Raw genomic sequence first — 23,796 nt, forward strand, 5'->3', positions numbered from 1 at the left:
CTTAATGCAATAAATTAATGGACATTTTTTACCTGGAGAGAACACAAAGCAGATAGTTTTATTCCATACCTGAGCTCATGTAAATCTTCATCTGTTTAGTTCCCCAATATGTGTAAATAGAAGGAAAAAAACCTAACTTAGGTAGCCTTATTGTATCTCATATAACTTGACTTTAGGCTGTTGTCTTAAAATAATTCCTCCTGTAGAAGAGTATGTCAGGCAAAGTAATTTGTGCCCCCAGCTTTGGCAAATAACTTGCATATTACCTTCAGGAACAGTTTGTTAAAATTTACATGCTACCCATGCTTCATAGAACCACTTTTTTTTTTTTTTTTTTTTGCAGTAGTGGGGATTGAGCTCAGGATCTCACACTTGCTAGGCAGGAAATCTATCACTTGAGCCACTCAGCCATCCCAAACCAGTATTTCAAACTACCTGTTAAGATTTTTCTAGCCAGGTGCTGATGGCTCACGCCTGTAATCCTAGGTACTCAGGAGGCAGCACTCAGGAGGATCATAGTTCAAGGCCAGCCCAGGCAAATAGTTCACAATGCCCTATCTTGAAAATACCCAACACACACACACACACACACACAAAGGGCTGGCAGAGTGGCTCAAGTGGTAGTGTGCCTGCCTAAAAAAAAGACTTTTCTAACAAGTTTCCTTATAATCTCAGAGATTCCAAAAAGAATCTCCTCGTTCCACAACTCCACGTCACCATTCATTGTATTAAATGACATCCATTATATTGCATGTCAGTAACTCCCCCTGGTATTGTGCAAATGAGTAGATCTGGATTTCTAATTCCAGCCCTCTGCTTTTCATGGACCCCTAGAAGCATTTTTAAAATTATAATTGGGATGAGAGGAAGCTCATTTAATAGTTATTATCTTTACCTCATCAATACTGACACAGACAAAACACACTAAAGAGGTTGGGACTCAAAGGCCTGATTCTTTACCCCTCTCCCTTTAAAATTTGCCAGGGCTGGAATGGGTAAGGTGGTGAATTTTTACTTTCTTGCCCTCCCTGATTTGGGCATCCCTAAAAGTCACTTCATCCCTCTCTCTTCCCCTACACAGGAGTCATACTGGCAGAATGGCTGCTTGGAATATGAATTGCAGGGAAAAGGAATATTTTCAAAATATCCTCACTTTACCCATATTTCTTGTTAACTGCATTTAGTATTTTGAAACGAAAAATGAGAACATTAAAAGTGTATTTTACCCCATATTGATTTCCAAAGTGCAGGTTGTTGAGAGCATTGTGGTAACCCCATCCTTAATTGTGGAATGCTGTTACATTAGTGCCATAGGTAAGGTAAACTAAAAATGCCTCCCCAGAACTTAGATTTCACTCCACAAGAATAATTTCTTTCCTTAGCTAGTAAATTACAAAATGCTGAAGAGTAACAAGATAGGATTCCTAATATATAAAATTGTTTCAACCATTCATTACATCGATTGTCATTGTTATGCCTTCGAATTGTACAATATCTAGAAAAGCATCCCAGTGTTTTTTAAACGGGGGAAGGTGCTAGAGATCAAAGTATGCTAAGCACACTCTACTACTGAACTATATCCTCAGCCTTTTTACTTTAAGAAAAAAAAAAAACTTCCTAAACATTTAAACATAAAACATTTCTCAACTTTTCCTCAAAGTATAATTACTATTTTCTGTAATATAGGAAATAATTATGGGACAGCATGTCTCAATGGTATTCTCATTTAGTTCCCCAAATTAGAACTAAGCCATTGCTTAGTCCTTTCTATGAGAATACTGAATTTGAGTCCCTGAAACACTAACAGTTTTATTTTTGATGAAGGTAATTGTTATGTGGGCATTCAATAATTGTATGTATACTTTTGTAATTGTATTTCACAATTTTAGAAAATGGCAACTATCTTCATTTCTGAAATGATCCCTTAAGTCTGACCTGAGTCTTCACTAATTAACAAATACTAACATGGCATACTACTTGAAAGATTAGTTCCATTTTATACTAAACTGGTAGCTTCTACCCACATCCATGCTAATACCTGTTGTAGGAGAAGCAAGCTATTTACACAGTTCAGAGGTGCCTCAAAACTTGAGAATGGAATGCAGAGGGAATTCCAGCTGTGGGGTGTGCCCATCCTCCTTTAACCAAGGCAGCTAGCTAATGTCCGTTTCACATATACAATGCTACTTTTCTTCTAAGAAATGTGGGTAAGTAGTTTTAAAACCAGTGGTTACATATTCAGAATTCAGGTTTTATTTCCAAGTGTCTCAGCCCTGGTACCATTGAATGCAATGTAAGGAAAACACGAGGTGTTATTACCCTTACCCTCCCAGTCAACCTTTTGGTGCATTTGTCATTATATTCATTATAGTCCTACTTCAATACCAGTTTTATAGTTTAGGATATGTGTTTATGGTTGTTCCTGATAACCAAGACAATGGTCTTGTCCATTCATTACATTTTTTTCTTGCTGTATAAACAGCTGAAGGACAGAAAATAAGAAATTTAAAGACATTAACTTTTATGTCTTTTTAAGAGTGAAACAAAAAGTGATGTTAAAACTGGAAAAGGAAAAAGGAGTGGTTCTAACTAGACAGCAATTAAATTCTATAAGGGAAACCAAAAAGATGTGAACAATCTAGTATTAATATTTTTCTTGGGGAGTATTTAAAAAAATGGTTTGATAATCCCTGTATTCATCTATTTTTGTTCAAACTGCAGAAAGTGAAGTCTTTTACTCACCACAGAAAACTTGAAACTCATGCAGAAACTAATATCCATAATTTTGACAATGTCTAGAAAGTGGGTCAATTTAGAACCTTAGCACAATTTTTGGGGACTAAGTCCAGAAGTTCTTCTATTATAGTAATAACACAACACCTGTAGCACTGACCAGCTCCCAGCTGCTGCTTGGTTTGGACACGTTTATTGCCACTAACTCAGGAATCCAAACAGCAAGGATAGATTTTCACTAAGAGAATAGCTGTCTTTCACAGGAGAAACCCTGACCCTTTCATATGTTAATTTAAATTGGAGCAAGTTTTTGTTAACACCTATTAAAGACCTTGGAACTACACACACCCTTAAGACATCTATTCTAGGCAAGAGAAGTGGCAAGCCCCAAGAATTTGGGTCAAAATTCATGACAAGGCTATTCTTCAAAATCAACTTTCATACTATTAAAGAAAAAAATTCTAATTTTACCATGAAGAAAAATGTCTTAGATGTCTCATTTCACTGATTTTAATGAAATCATCAGGATTATATCCTGATAATCTATTCACTAGATTACAAATCATTCCAGTGTTTGTTTTCTGTCTTTTTACAAACTTCGAATGCACCCACATAGGATGATTCACTAGACAATATTCAGGTAATGCAAGCACTACTGAGAAGCATTAATAACAAACAGCAGAGCTTCTGCAGTGACTAATTTCGAGGGACTTTGGAAAGATGTTAAGACACTTAACTGGTAGAAAATGTTTGCATACAATGGTGAGAAAAATAACAGAAAATACTTAAGACCCTGGGTTCTGAAATCAAACATAGACCTGAATTCTTTAACCAAATTACATTTCAGTTTCTTCATATAAAAAATTGGCCAAATGAGAATAACTACTCATAAGGTCATGAGGAAATGAGGATAACTTAAATACGTAATTAGTAATCTATGGTATACCTGAACTATGCTGGGCACTTTACATCATCTGACTTTCAGCTCCATGCAGTCCTGTTTTATAGATGACTAAAAGGTTAAATTCCCAGATGTTCCATGTACAGATTCTACCTCAAGATGAGACTCCAAAGCTTGTCTTCTTTTGCACTATACCACCTTGAGGAATCATAAAATATGCATTTCCCTTAGATTACAATAAACACTTACATTTGTTTTAATTCCATTTTTCTCCACATCAGAAGATTACTATAATTTAAAATTGTATTATATTAGTTAAAACATACCATTTTAGGAAATTATCAAATCATCTAAGATGTATTTCAGAAATGTATTTATTCTAAATTTTGGCTCACTTTCTGGTAAGTATTGTCCCACAAAATACACATTCCAAGATTAAACGATTAAAAGTGCTTTCATAATACATTCAAGTTATTGCTCCCCACAATATATAAAGGCAACCCATTTACAGAATACAGATTTTAGCTCTGGTATCCAATCAAACATCTTCAAAAACAAGTCATTTTTAAAGGTTATCTGATAAAATAAAAACATCCCTGATTATTTCATTTCAAGCACAGGAAACTAAACTATTCTTGTCTATTATTCCTAGAATATAAAACAGGAATAACTTCTATATACTTAAATTGTGCTACTTATGTTCAATGCCAATACAACTGGCCCATAAAAGGTTGTTTCTTTTCTCTGTACATTATCACCACTACTGTTCAGTGTGCAGCATCTAGAAAGTCAGGTCACAAAGATAACCAAACACTTTAGGCCAGAGTTTAAAAATATACTACAAAAGATTAATATAGTCAAGAATCACCTAGGACACAGAAACAAGATTCCACTTCATTACTAACATTTCAATTGAAAGGGCTCACTGAAGAATTGAACATGGCTCTCTAGTCTTCTCAGTATTCTTCTATGAGATTTACAATCACAAAACCCATCTAGTTGTAGATCTGAAAATTGTTACTTTCCTATCCAAAACTTGTGTGTCAGAATAAAAATTACCTCATTGTAACTTATTATGATTACTGGTGGGAAACGTATAGGCGAGACTTGGTTCTGACTTTGGGAGGAAAAAAAACACAACTTCTTGAAAAGGTAAAATAGCTTAAAGCATTTAATATCTAAACAAATCAATCTGTTAATAGTAGTCACAAAATATGCTTAATATAGAAACCCACATTTATGTCTTTAAGAAAAAGTGTAAATTGCATTTTACCTCAAAACATAAATTAACCCGCTTAAACAATCACCAGCGGTGAAAATCATGGTGAATTTTAAACAACTTCAGAATAAAATAACAATAAGTACTTTATACTGCTTTGTATCTAAAAAATGCTTACAACTTCTAATAAAAATAGTCTGAGGCAACTATTTTTTCTTTTATTCTTTAAGACTTGTTCAACATTATGGGTAACATTCTTAAAACCTTAAGTTTCACAGACTTTCCAACATTCAAATACTGTGGTCCCCTTTTCTTTGATATGGTTTAATTCAGCTAGAAAAAAAACCATGGTAGACAACTTAATACATTTTCACCAAATTCAAAGTATTACAAAAATTTTCAGACTACAGAACTACACATCGTACCCAATGTATCATTAAAAATAGAAGACAGTACTTTCTTCAGCAAATAAAACAGCATACTAGCATGCTGTTAGTGCATACCTTTTAATGTGTACTGTCAATCATAAATTATTTACAATTTCTACTTTTATGAAGAGAACTAGAATTAAATTTTCTGCAAAACTGGAAAAAAGCAATACAAAATCTGTGAAAGCCCGTGTTTTATAGTGTACAAAAGTAAGCCAGTTTTTTCTCTTCAAATACCAGATACTGTGTGCAGTGCTATTTTGAACATATTATAGTAATTCTTGAGGATGTTTTAATGCTGGAGGCAAGTTTACAGGTCTTGATTCTTCATCAAGGAGTACCAGATCTTCTATCTCACTGCCTCTGTATTTCCTTTTACATATTTTTACCACCACCTTTTTCTTGAGAAATAACTTCAGTGCTTCTCTTGATGCAACTGCTTTTGCATTTTCTTTGCTTTTTCCACACCCAGTGCCCAAATACACAGACTTACACCTTAATTCACAAACAATACTTTCTTGAGAGCTTTTATTTTGAGGCAGGTCTGCCAGTTCTTTTAATGGGACAAAAAACACATCCAGTGTTGCTTTCAGAGCCTCAATAGCTGCATTTAGGAGCTCTCCATGATTCACATTGGGACTAAAGCCACCGACTGCTACTAATTTCCATGCCACAGTTTTATACAGTCTATTGAAGAAAGGCTGCTTCTGTTTCACATCTTCATTGGTTAACTTGCAACAAGAGAATTTGACAGAACTCTCACTTGACTGTGAAGTACTTTTAGAAGGCAACTGTGAAGTGCTACTCTGAGAACTACTCTTAGCCGCTAGCTGGGACACACCTGCTAAGGAAGTGCTTTTGGAAACCAGAGATCCACTGGTCTGGGAGCTGTTTTTGGAAGCTAACAGTGATGCAGCTACCTGTGAAGTGCTTTTGGAAGTTAGCAATGATGTATTTGTTGAGCTGCTCTTGGGAGTTAGTAATGATGTGCCTGATGAGGAACTGTTTTTAGAAACCGATGATGAAACGCTTGCCTCTGAACTAGTTTTGGAAGTTAACCCACTTGAAGCTGTCTCTGAACTAGGTTTAGAAGATAATAATGGCAACTCTACTTCTGAGCTGCCAGAGGAGCCCAACAAGGGCACCTCAATCTCTGAGCTGCTCTGAGAAGCTGAGACCGAAGAACTTTCCAAAGCACTCTTTTTAGGTGATCCACTTTGCTGTCTGGAATTAGTGGATTGAATAACATGACTATTCACACTGGATTTCAACAAGGAAGAAACAAGTGATGCTGAACCATGTTTATCTGGAGCTTCTGATTCAGAAGCTTTTCCAGACCCTGCTGTTGTTACCTGAGAGGAAATGCTGCTGCCACTTTGGCTGGAAACAGATCGATCTCCATCACTTGTAGAGCTATTCTGACTGGAGATGCCAGAGCTCCGAGATGAGTTCCCACTACTCTCCGATTTGGTGGATGACCCCGTACATGTTGAACTGTTTTCCTGCTGAGCTGATGTCCGTTCAGTTTTAGCAGAAATTTTTCCATCTCGCTCAACTGCAGAATTGTTTTTTCCTTCTATGATTCGCTTTTTGGATGGCTCTTCTACCCCTTCTAAAAAGAAGGAAAACACGTATATTTGACTAGGAATACCTCACACTTACCAAATGACATGATATTTATTAAAATAAAGCCACAAGGCAAAAATACTTCATTAATTTCTTAAAGCAGTGTTGAATAACATTATTGATTTCTAATATTAAGTTAACAGCATTCAGACAAGGGACAATTCAAAATCTAAAGTAATAAAAAGAACTATTAAATTCAGAGACTAAAACACATAGACATATGGTTTAGGTTTAACATTCCAACATGATTAATAACATTTTATAAACTCTGGCTTGTTAAAAAAATTAGTAAGAACAATAATTCCTAATTATATCAAACGTATTTTCTAAACTCCTATGTATGTTCACATCTATGATCTGCTAACCATTGCTACTCGATATCCCTCTTTTCTTCACCTTGGCAACCAGTTCGTCTCTTGTTGTATGGATTGGAGCATCTGTCACTTTGATGCCTTCAGCCATACTAAGAATTTTATCCATAACTTTTTGAGGGTACCTGAAAAAGAAGCAAAAACCGCCTTTATAGTGTTTTTACCCCTAAAATACTCTTTGTAGTGTGCAAACAGCAAACAAACAAAAAGCAGGTCACAGGAACTGCATTTCCAGGTTGCAATCAACAAAGTGTCCCAACCGTCAAGAACTTTGTTTCCTGGAACCCCATAAACAAATGCCGGCGGGTGTCTGTTCCAGTCTTTCCCCCTAGCGTCCATCTGGAGGGCGCTGGGCTCGCCGCCGGCCGCTCCCGGCCCCGCAGACCCCCGTCGGCCGCTCGCGGGGTCGCCTTCCCCGTCTTAGAGGGCAGCGGGTCCCGCAGATTCCCGCGCTTCCCCACTTCCCTCCCCGGCGGGCCGGGCCCGGGGAGGCTCTGGGCCCAGTTTGGGGGCGGCCGACGGGACGGGACGGGCTGGGCTGGGCAGGGACGCTTCCGCACTCACCGGCACCCAAGGAAGACATGGTTGGCCCAGGCCATGGAGAACGACACAAGCTGCTGCAGCTGCCGGTTGCGGGTCCCGCCCTCGGCGTCCGCCCCATCCTCCGTCGCGGAGGCAGCGCCGCCCGCGGGGGCCAGGTCCCCGGCATTGCGGAGCAAAAACTCCCGGCGGTGGCGCCAGTGTTTGTCAGTCTCGCCCTCGCAGCGTAGGGCCTCCACCCAGGCGGCCACCCGCGGGTTCTGGCTCAAGTACTCCGACACCTCCTGCGCCATGTTGGGCCTGCAGGACGCGGGGAGTGCGAGCGACGCTGCACCGGGAGAGGCGGGGTGCGCGGGGGCGAGCGGCCCTGTCACTGCGGCCTGCGCCGGGGGCCCTCCAGAGAACGCCCCTCGAGAGGCCCAAACAACAGCGCCCGAGCCGCTGAACCTCCCACTTCCGCCTGCCGCCGCCTCTCTCCCTTTTATAACCTCGCCGCCGCCGCGCGCCCGGCGTCCTTCCGGTGCGTGCCGGCTCTCCCAGGACGCTTTGCGGCGCCAGAGCCGCCGCCGCGACGCAGCGACCGCGCCAAGCCGAGGAGGGCCCCGGGGAGGCGGGAGGGAGAGAGGGTGGCGGGCGTTTGGCGCCTCCCACCCACCCCCGAGGGCGGGCCGCTGCTGGGATTCAGCCGCCGCGCCGCGCCCCGAACCTCGGTGGACGCCCGAGCGTTCCGGCGTCACTCTGTGACGCCGGCCGCCCCTGTACGCCGTCGGGTCCTGGCGCGAAAGTCACCCAGGACGTCCTGAGACGCTGGCGGCGGAGCGGGGGCCAAAGTAAACAAAGGCTCACTTTTTAAATCCTCGCCTTGCTTTGAATGCGGACAAGCCAAGCATTCTGAGGCCGTCGGGGTCTCGACGTTGGGAAGGTGGCGGTGCTTGGGAGACAGTCATAATAGGAGTCACAGCGTTAGGCGGCCGGTGCAGAGGGACACCATTGTGACCACGCGGGCGAGGGCCCGTTCCCGCCGCTCGAATTAGTGTTCCTCCGACTGGAGGCTGGTGCAAACGCGCCTGCCGTCATTCCCATCCCAAACCCCTCCCGCTAGAGTTCCTTTTTTCCTTGCATTTTTTTCCACTTCAGTGTTGGCGCTTGAAACGTACTCCAGCACTGTCGGCTTGCTTACTGTTAACGTTTCCATGTTAAAGTGCGTGTGTGCTAAGATGAAGATCAGTAAGTGCAGCGCTGGCGGCTCACCCTTGTAACCCTAGCTACTCTCCGAGGCTGGGGGTTCGAAGACTGTCCGGACCCTATCTCCAAAAAAATTCATTACAGAAAAGAAGGCGGGGGGCGCTGGTGGAGTGGCTCAAAAAGTGTAGGCTGTGAGTTCATAACCCAGTACGGCAAGGGGAAAAAAAAAAAAAAAAGTAATTGGGGTCTGGAGGTGTGCCTAGCAAGTGCGAGGCCCTGATTTCAAGCCCAGTGCCGCCAAAAAAAATTAAAAAGGTTCGTAAATGTGAATAGTAAGTTTAATGATAAATGATGATTAAAATGAATTTTCCGGTGTTTGAAATTTGATGTAAAAATGCTTACTCAGAATAATCAAGAAGGTCGCTTTTCCTAAGACCAGAAGAGATTAACAAAAGACATGTAATTTATATGCATTTAATTATATATAATTAATTCAGCTAGTATAGGAAAGCAATATTGCCCTCTTTCCTTATGCCGGAAGAAACTACCTAACAGCATAAAGAAATTTAGAAGCGTGGGATTTTGCTTCTACTTTTGCTGTTTTGTCCTTTTGACGGTTAATTGCTGAAATTTGAGAGGGTAAGATTGCAGAATTGTGGCTATTTAAAAGATGCAGAAGTTTTATGGTTTCTCCTTTCATGAATTCTTTGGCAAGGTGTTCGTAGCAAGCAAAAGAAACCATGATGAAATCCCTAGATTATATAAGTAAAAGTTTAAACCAGTTTTTTTAACTTGTTGCCCTGTAACCTTCCTCTTATGGGCTCCATTGCCTTGAAGAGACAAAGAACCAAAATTTCCAAAGTAAAAAAAAAAATTTTTTTTTGAGATACAGTTTTCCTAAGTTACCTAGACTGGCTTTGAACTGGCCACCCTCCTGCCTCAGCCACCCAAATGGTTGGGTTACAGGCATTACCACCACAACCATCTTAATTTTTAGTTATAAAAAAGCAGTGTAGTCTGAAACCTAGAGTATAGAATTTGCGAAGGCAGATGCTTGACCGGAAAGATACCTGTATTTTTCTTTTTGATTCTTAAAAAGTCGACTTTGTAGATAGCCATTCAAGGCATAGACTATGGGCCACAAAGTTGAAAATAATATATTAAAAAAATATCTTGAGCTGGGTATGTAGCTCAGTGCTAAAGTACTTGCCTAGCTTGTTCGTGTCCCCCACCACCAAAAAACCCAAAATATAAAGATAAAAACCAACTGGTTCAGAGAGAAAAAGAGGAGGAAGAACCTAGGTGAGAACTAAGTACATCAATGGGGGTGGAGGGTAAGATAGGGGAGGTTTGGCTGATAAAAGCTGCTGGATAAATTTTGAGTCTATGAGCAGAAGGACTTGACTCTACCTGAACCTCTCTAAGAACACAGCCTATACAGTGCCCTGAACTAGCAATGGGTTGGCTTCTAGAAGAGAAATGAGTGCACAGAGGGCCTTTTACAGCTCTGATAATGGACCATGTTGCTCCCTCCACTGTCCCAACATAGGTGTGCATAGACACACACACACCTTTCTGTCTCAGGGCCTAGAGAAAACCCAAAAAAGAGGGTTGAATGGTAAAATGCCTGCCAGAAACCATGGTCCAAAGTGATGTGAGGCTGAGAACAGACCAAGTCAGCAAAGGAAGAGGTAGTTATCAATAAGACATCAGACCAGTGAGAGCCAGAAAGGACCAAGTCAATGGGAGAGACCCCTCCAACTCTGAAGCACTCAGTGAGTGTGCATTGCTTCTGCCGGGAGGGCTTCTTCAGCAGAGCCCACTTGGAAGAAAGCACAGAGACACTGCTAGGAAGTCACCTGAGCCTTTTTCTGTTACTGCCCTACTGGAAACCTGATGAGATGAGCAAAGGAAGATCATCCAACCAACTAAGAAATATTCATCACAGCCACCCCCAAAAGGAGTTTCAAACCACAGATGCCTGAGTTCTTTTCACAGGATTAAGTTTTCTGCTATAATTGGAAGCATATTGTGTATCTGAAGAAATCCAATACAAATTCCAGAAGCAAGCTGGCATTTCTGTAGCTGGCTTTCCACAGAACAACCTAAAGGGAAAGACCCCTGTTCCTGAGGTGAATGTTGAAGGAAGGAAGCACTTGGTATGAAGGTCTGTGTGTGGAGTGCACTGCAAATGTTCCTTCTGCTTATTTTGAGAAACACTTCACAGTGGAGGGAAAAGTTTTACACAAAATATGTGAAGTCAAAAATCATCCAAATTGTAGTGCTAAATTATGTCCTGAAACTCAAAGCCAGAAAAAGTTTTAAGAAGTTTACCCTGTATTAGAAGTGAAGAAGTTAGGACTGCAGGTGTGGCTCAAGTGGTAGAGCACCTGCAGAGCTCTGAGTTCAAATTCCAGTATACGCGCCCCCCAAAAAGAGAGGTGAAGTTAGTGAATCCTGAACTTCTCCCACAGACCCACACGTTCTAGTTTAATTACTTTCAGTTGCAAGTGACAAAAATTATTTAAGCAGGTCATGAGGGTGTATGGCTATAGTCCTAGCACTTGGGATGTGGAGCAGAATGACATGAGTTCAAGGCCAGCCTTACTACGTAGCAGCAGCCTGTCTTAAAACACTAAAGGCTGGAGATGTAGCTCAGTGGTAAGGTGCTTGCCTACAATTCAGAAGGCCTTGTGTTCAATTCCCAGTACCTCATAAATAAATAAATACAATGTTTAAAATGGCTTCTCTTGAAACAAATGAGTAATTCAATGGCTGTTACTGATTATTGATAGGATAGACAGGGATCCAGGTACTCAATATAATGAGGAGGTCTGTTTCTCTTCATCTGTTGACCTTGCTTTTTGTGGGTTGGCTTGGATTTCAGGCAAGCTCTTCCTACATAGCAGCACAGTGTTTCTCTTGGTTCACAGCATGGCTCAGCAATCCTAGTAAGAAGAGAGCTTATTTTTCCTGATAGTTTCTGCTGATGTCTCAAGGCTCTGTTGGGAATCCATCTGTCAGTCATACATCTATGCCTGAAATATCCCTGGCCAGGGAGATGAAATATTCTAGTTGTACAGATCTGAGTCATGTTTCTACTCTAAGAACAATAAAACATCTGAGTAAGGTCAATCTCATGCAAGAAAAGTAGTAACTCAATAAATTGAAGAATTTACATTCAATGAAATGGAGATAACAACATGAACAGAAGAATCACTGAATGCCAGAAAAAAAAATCTTAAAAGAAGGATGGTAGTAAACTTGTGTAATTTTAAATGCCGCAAGACAATTCTATGGGAGGCATTGTTGTGAAGAGGAGTTCTTTTCCTCCACATATTACCTAAAGTCATAAAATTTTATAGCAGTTATATTTCTTTTTTCCTTTTTTATTAGCATATAATAGTTGTACATATGCACCTACAATATATCTTAGATTTACCCCTTCCAGCATTCTCCTTACTTCCCCCTCCTCTTTTTAGAACAATTTCTACATGTTTCATTCTCTTATTTTCATATAAGAATAGAAAATACATCTACCATATTCACTCTCATTCACCCTTTCCTTAGGCCCTCCCCCCTCCCAATAATACCCACCCCTACAAACGACCTGTTTTGCCCTTCTGTCCTTTTTTTTTTTTTTAAAGTGAATATTGATAGTCCAAGGGGGTTTTGCCTTGGCATTTCAGACATGTATATATTATATTATTTACTCTTTCTCTATCACCATACTCCCCTACTTATACTTCTTTATATAGTCTTATACAGAGCCTTGCTGAAAACAATGTTTTTAGTCTTCATGTTCTTCATAATGCCAATAAGATCAGGTATTATTACATTTTATTTTCCCACCCCTTTGTAACTCTGTGCCACACCTTCTCCCAGAAGATGGCACAAACATACACAGATCAGAGGAGAGTTAGTATTTGGAGAAAGGCCATTTGAGTTCCCATCAAATAATGAATTTAGGAAATCCCAACTCACCTGGATCTACTTTGTAGATGAGGAAACCAAGCCTTAAGTGATTGCTCAAGGTCAACTGGGTAGACTATTGTCTACCAATAGTAGACCAATCTAAGGAACACAGTAAATTTGTTGATTTCTGGCCTGGACTCTTGGCATCACATATTGCTCCTTGGTGAAACTTGACTAGTCATCAGTTTTGATGAACTTGCGAGGTGTGGTGACTACAAAAAAAATAGGAACTGAGCTAAGGCTTAAGTCCAGGCAGTAGAATTCCCACAAATTCTAATTTTCAGGCCATCTGGAAATTAGGAGTGGAAGGATAAGAAAGGCATGCTGCTGCTTTCCTAGGGCTCCAGTACATGAGTGTGTGCGTGTTTTGAAAGTGTGAGCAGCATGGTACTAGAAAGCATATTTTGAACACATCTGGGAAGCCACTTAATTTAGTGGTTAAGAATATCATTTTGGGAGTTAAGACATTCTTGGGTTTGAATTCTGGGTCCACTGGTTAGCAAATTTTTTAAGTTCTCTAAAGTCTTCTATCAGTGAGTAAAATGGGGATACAGGTATCCATGAATTGTAGGGGATAAGCAGCATTAATTCACTATACACAGTTTACATTCAATAAATGTACTTTAGAAACTTACTAAGTTTTTGGGTTTTTTTTCAGTACTGGGGTTTGAACTCGGGGCCTACACCTTGAGCCACTCTACCAGCCCTTTTTTGTGATGGGTTTTTTTTAGAGATAGGGTCTTGCAAACTATTTGCCCAGGCTGGCTTCAAACTGATCCTCCTGATCTCTGCCTCTTGCATAGCTAGGATTACAGGCGTGAGCCACCGGCACCCGGTATGTGTTAGGTTTTATTTGGCAGTATTGGTGCAGTTGTAATGTTACTAGTTTTCTATGATTGCATTTATTTTCCATTTTAAGGTCCCATTCCACCGAGTGGTAGACACCATTTCAGGCAGCTCAGGATTTTGCTTTCTTTTCTATGGTTTTGAGTATCCATTCCAGGCAGCTTATGTAGTACTGAGGCAGTGAGGCTTAGCATGGGAGTTAAGGTGGAGAACTTCAATGCCCATCTTTCTCATCAGTTTTAAATCCATGGAGGGCCACTACTGTATCCTCCTCATCTGTGCAGAGGCCTCATCAGGTCAGGACACTCTCCTTGCTCTCCTCTTGCCCCTCCCAGGCACATTCCATTGTTCATTGTACCTTCTTGGAATGTTCTGTGACGCCACTTCAGGTTCACCTGCCCAGGCATGCCATGCAGCTGTGACTAGTATTCTTCTTTTTCCTTTTTGGTTGTGGTGATGGCGTTTGCACTCAGGGCTTCACACTTGTGAGGCCGGGGTTTCTACTGCTTGAGCCACACCTACAGCCCCAAGTTGTGTCTAGCATTCTTCTCTATGCCATGCAAAGAGAAGGGGTGTTCTGGATGTGTTGCAGTGCCCCCCCAGGTTGTACTGGCAATGGGGCATGGGTTATCTTGCTTGATGATTCCCCCCAAACCCATCTTCCCCCATCTTTCTCATTCCCTTTTTTCCCTCCATCCACTGCAACTCAGCCTTGGAGGCAAAGGTAGGCAGAACATTGAGCTCTTTCTCAAGGAAATGTGCCAGCAGTCTAACTCTTGGTTCCCTCTTCTCTCTTCACCAGCCATTGCTTTCCTTTGGAGAATTTCTTTACAGAGCAGCCTGGTTCTTCATCTGTTCTTCTAAACATTGTTATTATGCCCTACCTAAATCTTGACCTGTCAAGACCTTGCCTCATTTGCCTTCATTCTCCTGCACCTTGCAACAGGCAGTGACCACAGAATGCCCCATGTCACAAAGACTAGTCAGTTAAGCAAGTTACAGCCGCCTCTGGAATCCCTGAGGAAGAGAGTAGGGGGTAGCTTTAGCCTTAGCTATCAAAGCCCCCTCAGATGTTAACGCTAGAAACTAATTATAAAGGTTTTTTTTCCCCCAGTACTGGGGATTGAACTCAGGGCCTTGAGCATACTAAGCAAGTGTTCTTCTTGAGCAATGCCCCCACCCCTTTTTGCTTCAGCTTCTTTTTGATAGGGTCTCTGGCTTTTGCCCAGGTTGGTCTGGAACCATGATCCTGCTGCTTCCATCTCCTGAGTAGCTGGGATTGCAGGTAAACGCCCCACTAATTTTAATTTTTTAAGAAGCAATTTCTTTAGCTTCATAGAACAAGTAGAGTAGGCTTGTAGAAAATGTTGTAAGCTAATAAAGAATATCTGGGTCGATGGAGTCATTCTTTTTAGCAAGTGTCTATTAATTAACTCCCTGCCAAGGCCCACATGTTTGAAGCCAATGCTACAATATAGTGGGGGGAAAATAAAACAAAGGAGTAGAAAAGTGTTCAGCAAGTGGTCTAAAAGGAAGAATGTGCTGAAAACCGTTGATGGGCTACCAAAGACAACATTTAAAAAATCTCATCTTTTCGTCTAGCCTTCTATGCAACTATTGGTTGAATAAGGATGAGTTTTTTAAAAACAATTAATTTTAAGGAAGGAAACAAAGTAAGTGTTTTTCTTCTCACCAGGGAAGGCAATTTTGATGTTAAACACCTCATTGATAGTGGTAATACTAGGCAGTTAATTTTAAAGATGGGAACAAAAGAAGTGTTTTCACTCTCATCAGGGAAGGCAGTTTTAAACACCTCATTGAGGGTAGTACTGGCTGGCTCATCTGGGACTTGATAATAGCTCCTCTTGACAAGACAATACCGAAAGCACAGGGTGAAGCCCACCGACACTTAGACTAGTTGTCACCCCCACCTACTAGCAGAAGGCACATTTGCTCTGTTTCCTGAAAGGAGTGTTAGAGTGCAGTGCAATCCAATTATTTTCACAATGCCTCATCCCATGGAAATGAACTCAGGAGCTTATTCCATTGATTTCAGTGGGACGTGGTGTGGTAAAATTGATTCCACAGGGCTTTGATTCAGAATGAGGAGAGTGGGGAGTTTCTATGCGCATTTATTTATTTTTCCAAAGTAGAGAGTAGAGGGTAAGAATATTCCTTTCATCCTGCCACCTGGAACTGGAGTTACTAAATAGAAAAGAATAGTTAAGAATTTTGTGGTCGTGAATTTGCTAATTGGCATGGGAGAAACAGTCTGATGGTACTGTTTAGCCAGCAAGTGGGTGGAAGGCTTCAGTTTGAAATCCCAAGGGGAGCTCATCCTACTGCTTGAAGCTGGGCACTGTCATGGCCTCAGTGGCTGTGGGTCACAGGTTCTTGACCTTATGTCAAGTATCACCTTAGGTCATAAATGCTGAAGTTACTGGGTCAGAGAGAAAAGATACGATATATCCATTAAAAGCTATGAAAAACTGAAAGCAATTCAGTTCTAATTATCCAATTCTAAACATTTTAGTTCTCATAGACCCACAGAATTGTTTACAGGCAGGCTTCTTAGGGATAACTGAGAATTGTTTCCTCCTTTTCAGCAAATTTAAGAAACATTAGGAAACAGAGCCACAGAGCAGCCATTTAACAGCGGCTGAAACTCGTTTTCCAGGCCTGTATGCTTCCTTGTAGTCTTGGTTTTTAAGAAGAGAAGGGGCTGGTGGCTAATCACTTGAAATCCTCAACTCAAATGCAGAGAAACTATCACTCCCGGTGTGAGCCAGGCTTCCTCACTGTAAACAAACACTAGAGAAATCAGCTTATAAACAGAAAAGGTTTGTTTTGGCGCACAGTCTTAAAGCTTCCAGTCCATGGTCCTTTCCTTTGGGCCTGAGGTGAGGCAGCTCATCATGACAGGAGCATGTAATAGAGCTAAAGCACTCACCTCATGGCCAGAAAGCAAAAGAGAAAAATAGACACTGGGGTCCCACAGCCCCCATCAAGTTCACCCCCTCCCCATGAGCTAAGGCCTTCCTACTAGGCCACACCTCCTGATGGTCCCCACCCTGAGGACAAAGCCTCCACTACATGGGCCCACAGGGGACATTCAAGATCCAAACTACAGCATCCAGGATACAAGTTGATTTAGAGTTAAGCTTATTTTGGAAATTCACAATGAATGAAAAGGCAAGGCAATAACAGAAAACAAACCTGCACACACCATCATGCAAAAGGCCTTATAACCCCACAGCAGCACAGCCTTTCAGAGTGACAGTGGCTGTGTGAAGTTTAATTCTCTTCCCTGAAGCCAGGCTATCCTGAGATTCCAGAAGGGAGACCCATGTGAGTTTGTGGGGAGAGTTAGATGTCGCCTGGGGACGGTGTAGTCTCTTCCCTTTGGGGGCTTTTACACTTACAGACTCAACTCCATTCTTACCCAGGATTCTTGAGACATTTGATAAAGTGAGAAGTAAGTTTAGAATATATCAAGGGAAATTTTTATAAAGGAAACATGATAAAGCAATAATGTTGGTCAAATGCTCTGGTATTGAAATGCTCAAAAAAATAAAAGCTCTCTAGAAATATAAATTATATTATTTTGTTCCAGAATACTGTGGATAATATTATATTAGCTTTTACAATATTAGGACACTTCTTCTCTGAGTATAGTGATATCTCTCCCAAAACAGCTGAGGATGAGCTTCAATAACTTCAAATGCTAATATAACTTTTCTATGAGCTCTGTCACATTACTGTCTATAGAATTCGCTCTTGGATGTTTTCGTTTCCCTCAGGGGTAGAGAGAGACTTTCATTCCTTCTTCGTGCTTTCTTTCCCAACTCTAGGGAATCTAAAGAAAGTTTCTGATTGCTCTAGGCTTTAGTTCTTTATTAGCTTTCCGTCAATCTGTTTAACGCTTCTTTGAAGTCACAAAGAAAGAAACCCTGATGGGCAGCAAGTGCCAGGGCCCAAACAGTGCATTTCATAGGTGGAGGTGCAAAGGGAATCAGGCTTAGTGCTCACCCCCATTTCTTCCGGTTTCTCTCACAATCTGGATTCATATGGAAGGAGAGAGGCTCTGGGGGAGGGCTACACGTCTCAGGGGGTTACACCTGAGTCCGCAGCGACCCCTAGAGGTCAGTAAGCTCTCAAGCTCAAGCTTGCTCCTGGGGCTGTGAACACCAACCACCCTTCCTCCTGTAGACCCTTCAAAGACCTAAGGCAGAGTCCCCTCTTCTGCCCTCCCAAGCCAGCCCCAGCCAGCGCTCCCTGGCAGAGTGGCTTCCAAGCCGTAGTGGTGGAATCCCAGTGACGGACTTCATTTTTTTGCACTCAGGACCCAAGGAAAAGAAGGCAATAGCCAAAATCGCCTCTGGCTTCCTCAGGGAATTCTTCTTAGGAAATATTACACCACTAGTGTCCTTTTATGTCCTTGAAATAAACATCTTGGAGCTGCTGTGATAGTGTCCACTTGAGGGGGCTTTGAAGGAAAGGAACTAATTTGTAACATCTAACGGCAGGAAATAATGACAATTTTCAAAAGCCCAAACTCTCTTCATCTGTAGTTCTGAGAGATCATGCTAGACAGTCCCTCCACGTGCCTTTCTCTGTGTCTGTTGGAGTCTAGGTCAAACCTCATTGGCAGAGGGTGTGTGGGTCTACTTAGGGGTGAAGAGGGAGGTGAGTGAAGCTTTCCAAAGAGATACATAAAAGTCTTGATATGAATTCCCTGAATTCTCTAGCTTTTATTTCAATAATACCAATTAAAAACCTCCCCCAGATATTCTTTGCCAAAAACAGGTTATGATTTTCCTGGACACTTAGTTGCATCATGAGTATCAGTCGTTGCTCACTGGCATATGAGTGGACCATAATGGTGGACTCACTTGGGTGGGCATCCACCAACTGAGATGGGTGAGACCTTATGCTTAGTGAGAGACCACAAAGACAGATAAAGCATGTCCCCACCCCAAGGAGCTTATTATATAGCCATAAGTAAACAAAATGCTGAATACTGAAAAGTAAACAAATATGCATAAATGTCAACCAAATGCTGCAAGTGCTTTAGGAGTTGAGAGATAAGTGAGACCACATGGTATGGATCTTGAAAGTGCAGACTTGGGTCAAACAACAGGAGTGCAGAGAGCAGAGGCTCCCAGAGAAAAGTGCACTGGGGACACGAAGAGCACAATGAGGGGCATCTATGGCATACTAGCTGTTTGTCCTCAGGCAATTTATTCAACCCTTCTGAGCCTTGCTTGTTCATCTGTAAAAAAGGAATAACAGCTAGGACTACCTATTGGGGTTGTTGTGAGAATACAATGAAAAATCACAACTCTCTTAGAACATCGGCAAAGGAAAAAAATCAGTGAAGAAGTTTGTGGCCTTGTGTAACTGTGCTTTTTCCCTACTTGTACCATCTCTTTTGTCAAATGTCAACTCTTAGAGCTCCCAGTATGTCTATGTTAATCAGCTTTCTGTGGCTTGATAAAATACCTGAGATAATCAACTTATAAGGAGTAAAGATTTATTTTGGCTCACAGTTTCAGAAGTTCAGTCCATGGTCAGTTGGCTCCATTGATTTTGGGCCTGTGGTGAGGTAGAATATTACGGTGGGGAGCACATGGTGGAGCAAAGTTGTCAACCTCATGGCAGCTGGGAAGCAAAGAAAAAGCCAGAAAAGGGCTGGTCCCCATGGCCCCTTCAAGGGCACATCCCCTGTCGCGAGCGCCTATTGGATCAACTGGGTACAGAGACAGTACTCAGGAGACTCTTATTTCAGAGAACAGGGTTTTATTCAAACACATTCACACGGCACTTTCCTATGGATCCTAATGCCTGTCTCTGCTACCCTAGCCAGCCAGGGGTTACTCAGACCTTCCCCCAAATCTCACTCACCAATGAGGGGGGGCGTAGCTGTGCCCCAGGGGATCCTCACAGCGGCCTTTGGTGCAGGTCCAGCTCACGGTTCACTGGGGACACCCAGTGGTCGTCGGGAGAAGGGGCACTCTCACAAGCGGTGGCTGCCTCTACGTCAGGGTCTCAGGGGAAACTCTGACAGCATGGTCTCTGATATCAAGGAGGTGAGCAAGGCTTTGGGTTCTGGCCTGAGTTTATATACCCTGTGGTGACCTCACCACTTCTGTTATCCACACTGTCACCTTAGGGTTGGCTCATTAGCATAACAGCTTGTCACACTCTGGCTGGCCCCTAAGCCCTAACACACACTAACTAATGCTTCTTATTTCAACAATTTTTCATGCTTTAACACAATACAATCCATCAATACAACAACAATCTTGTATGTGTTTACCACAAAAATCCTTCAATACAACAACAATCTTATTTGTGTTCACCACATCCCCAATGACCTGATCTTGTACCAGGCTCCACCTCCTCAAAGTTCTACCACATCCCCATAGCACCTTAGGCTGGCGACCAAGTCTTCAGCATATGGGCCTTTGGGAGACATTTAAGATCCGAACTGTAACAGTGTCTATGTCTATTTACCTTTTGACCATTTTCTAAATTGCTGAAGGCAGGCTGACCAAACACAATGGATGTGTACTGTTGTTTCCCTTCTGATGACAATTATGTGACTTCCTTAGAAAGGAAATCCTTGCCCTCTGTGTTGGGATGGCCCCAATGCTTGGATCCAAGGGACACAGCACAGAGGCCTTACTCCTGAGCATGCCCCCAGTGACCTAACTTCCTCCTACTAGGCCCCTCCTCTTAAAGGTTCCACCACCTCCCAATACCACCATGGGTTGGGAAATAAGCAGTTAATATGTGGGTCTTTAAGGGCATTTCAGATCCAAACTATAGCAATTAGCCATAGCCAAAAAGGGCAGAGAGGAATAGGACCAGTTCTTTTGAAGACCCTTACTCTGAGATGGGCAGTCTTTGGCAAAACTATGAATTTTCACTTACAGGGACCACAAGACAATTTAGTGAAATAAAGTAGCTATTTGGAACCATCCTGCCTGGAAAACAGCTGGCATAGTGGGCCAAGAGTTGTTGGGGAGAAGAGAGGGAACTTCCAGAGCATCTTGTTCGATTGTGGGGGCAAGCAGGGGTCTGTCAAGACCAGTGATTTCAGGTGGTCTAGCCTGAGTTGAGGCAGCCTGAATGAGAGAAGTCTGCTTAAGTTTAGGGGCAGACAACTACTTCTAGATAAGGGCATCATTTATGTTTGTCTATTGATATGAGCACGAATGCTTACAGAGAACCTCCTGTGGGACTGGCTGACAAGGCAGAAACAACTGACAGCGCCCCCTTGTGATAATCTGGATGGAGCGTGGGACCATGTCCTGCATCAAAGTCATGGAGTGCCAGAGTGGCCCAGAGGGCACAAACAGGAGTCAAGTGACAGTCATGCCACTAACAGTCACATGATCTTCATCCGGTTACTTACCTTCTCTGAGTCTTGTTTTTGTTTTACAAGCAAAATAGTAACTCCCAGCTGTGGGGTTGTTGGGGTGTAAGTGAAACCTAGCACTCTATGGGACAAGGTCTCAATCACGTTATGAGTGTTCGCTTGCTGGCACTGCAGCCCCTGACCTGCTGGAGAAGTGGATTGGATTTCTTGTTGAGTGAGCAAAGGGCTTCAGAGATTGGTTCTGAGACCACTGGAGATTTGAACAGCTCAGACGATGCTGGGCTCAGTTGGGCCTGAAGGCAGTCTGCAGACTTGATTTAGAATGCTGAAAAGGGTGTGTGGGAAACTTAGCATTTGAACCTGCCCATACATGTGAAGTGAGAGGAAAACAATGGTGTCCGTGACTCCCAGTTCCTCCCTCCTTTGGCATATTCCGGTTCAGTTCTGAATGCAAATGCATCATTTAATGTCAGTTACCTCTACAATCCTATAACTCTAAGGCAGGCATCTTGGATACTGTTTCTGTAGTACCCACTGCCTGGAAACTGCTAGGTCCTTTATGTAATGAGCGAAACATTTTCATGTTATCAGTATATGAATTTGACAATCCAGCAGTACTACTGTTTAATTAACTATTATATAATTTAGTAAAAGGCATTACTACTATTAGTAATTACTGGATCTAGTTACTTTGAAAGTTGCATGATTAATTGCATTTTAAGATATATATATATAGTATTTAAAACATTTATTAGGATATATTCATTATATGGAAGGATTCATAGTGACAATTCTGATTAGACTTATATTGTACATTAATTTACATTGCCCCCATTGTCTCTCCCCCTCAACCACCCCCCAAAAAAGGATATATATAGTATTGTAATATATGGTAGCATAAGTCTCTCCTTAGTACTTGTGACTTTCAAAAATGTCTTCCAGGTGAACTGTAGAATCCTGTACTTTAGCCTCATTGTTGTCAAGGTCTATCACCACCTCATCCATCCACCACTACCCCTTCTTTTTGGAGCATTGAATAAAATTCACTCTGCAGAGAGATGAGTTTGGGAAAAGTGCCATGTCATAATATTGGGGCTTCTCATCTAGAAAATGGTGTTTTTTATTTAGATGAGCTCTGCATTTCCAGTTCAGCCTTCTCTCCCCAGGGCCACTCTTCAGTGGGCATCAGGAGGGGGCCCTGACTCTAAGCAGTGCTTCCTCCCTTTTTATTGTGGGTAAAGGGTACTGATCTTTCTCCTGGGGAGCCTGCCCCAAGCTCTCTGTCCATGCTAGCTCTTTGTCTCCAAAGCACACAAGACCTCCTTCCTCCTAAGATGAGTGATGGAAGGATCTCCTGACCCTGCTACCCAGCCTAAGGTGCTGTGCAGGGTACACTGAAAAGGGGAGTGTACTTAGGAGACTTGGGCTTGGATTGGCTTGAATGTTGAAACTTAATCCCCAACACAATAATTTTGAGAGGTTGGAGCTAAACTATGGGTGAAAGAAATGCAGATAGTCAGTGTTTAAGCATCATGGATGGGATTATCCCCTTGTAATTAGCTTGAGGGAGTAAGTACACCCCTTCCATCCTTTTTTCACCTTCCTCCACATGAGGAGGCCTTAAGAAAGTGTCTGTGAGGAGTTGACCTTTACAAGACACTGAATCTGCCAGTGCCTTAGAATTCTCAGGCTCCAGAACTGTGAGAAATTAATGTCTATTGTTTATAAATTGCCTAATATAAGGCATTTTGTTATCACAGCAATAGTGGACTATTTGTACCGTTTCCACCCTTGTACAATATACTTTTGATAGTATTTCATTTACAACTTGTGGCTCTGTTGTAAACGATATTGGTCTTATGTGGGTGTGCATGCAACAAGACATTTGTCAAACGTTGGTGCCAGTGTTGTATTGACTTTAAGAAATGAACCGAAGATCCTTCTTTCTTCTTCTGTTTGCTGGAGTGTTTGCAAAGCATGGGCTGGTAACAAAGACCACTTGAACTGGCCTCAGCTAGCAGGTGCAAAATCTGCCCGTCAAGAGAGGAATGGGAGATGCTGCTTGGGGGTGGCATTTTCTTCCAAATGTTAGCCATAGGAAACAGGCTGTGTCTCTACCTTCCTATCTGGCTTACAGGGTAAAGTTTACTGACCTCATAGCTCACTTGTCAGAACGTTCCAGAACCTTCCAGTATATGCCCATGCCATTGCCTCTGAGCTCTCACCTTCAGCAATACACCATGAAAATTAAAGGAAAACACAGGGGCAAATTGACACCAGGCCTTACAGTCCTTCAAGTTGTTTCTTCTGCCAAGACTAAGGGGGGTGATTTGGAGGAACCACATCCGTGTGCATGGAAGGGTCAGGCTGCATTGTACAAGTGCACAGTTTCATTGCTGGATTTAAAAATAATGTTCACAGCTAGTCTTTAAAAAAAGGTTATAAGAGGCAAGGAGATTAGACTCTGAATCTAGTTTTCTTTATCTTTGTGGAAGAGGAGGTTTCATTTGAAAGGTTTTATCACTGGCAGGTTGACAGGCTACTGCAGTCACTGGTTTCATTTAGAAGGGAACTGGGAAGTAATGAAA

At 42.1% G+C, this 23,796-nt stretch overlaps 1 protein-coding gene across 2 annotated transcripts; it reads right to left on the reverse strand.

Annotated features, from left to right (window-relative positions):
• Positions 1-4,775: 4,775 nt before the first annotated feature.
• Cdkn2aip (CDKN2A interacting protein) lies at positions 4,776-8,298 on the reverse strand. Of its 2 annotated transcripts, none has more exons than XM_020169105.2 (3): positions 7,843-8,287; positions 7,273-7,403; positions 4,776-6,893 (listed from the first exon to the last, which is right to left on the reverse strand). In XM_020169105.2, exons 1-3 carry the CDS (start codon positions 8,109-8,111, stop codon positions 5,551-5,553), a joined length of 1,743 nt encoding a protein of 580 aa, XP_020024694.1. In that variant the 5' UTR covers positions 8,112-8,287; the 3' UTR covers positions 4,776-5,550. The 2 variants fall into 2 exon arrangements, with proteins under 2 accessions (XP_020024694.1, XP_020024695.1); XM_020169106.2 differs by having other exon boundaries at positions 6,750-6,893; positions 7,304-7,403; positions 7,843-8,298.
• Positions 8,299-23,796: the final 15,498 nt, after the last annotated feature.

Source organism: Castor canadensis, chromosome 14 (assembly GCF_047511655.1).
Source record: "Castor canadensis chromosome 14, mCasCan1.hap1v2, whole genome shotgun sequence".
Lineage (NCBI taxonomy): Eukaryota > Metazoa > Chordata > Mammalia > Rodentia > Castoridae > Castor > Castor canadensis.

What these genes read in the sequence shown, in the direction of transcription:
- Cdkn2aip (XM_020169105.2), bottom strand. Translation starts at nt 8,111, where the DNA reads ATGGCGCAGGAGGTGTCGGAGTACTTGAGCCAGAACCCGCGGGTGGCC. An exon ending in CATGTCTTCCTTGGGTGCCG is followed by an intron (nt 7,404 to 7,842) that starts GTGAGTGCGGAA and finishes CTTCTTTTTCAG; the next exon opens with GTACCCTCAAAAAGTTATGG. An exon ending in AGGGATATCGAGTAGCAATG is followed by an intron (nt 6,894 to 7,272) that starts GTTAGCAGATCA and finishes CCTTCTTTTTAG; the next exon opens with AAGGGGTAGAAGAGCCATCC.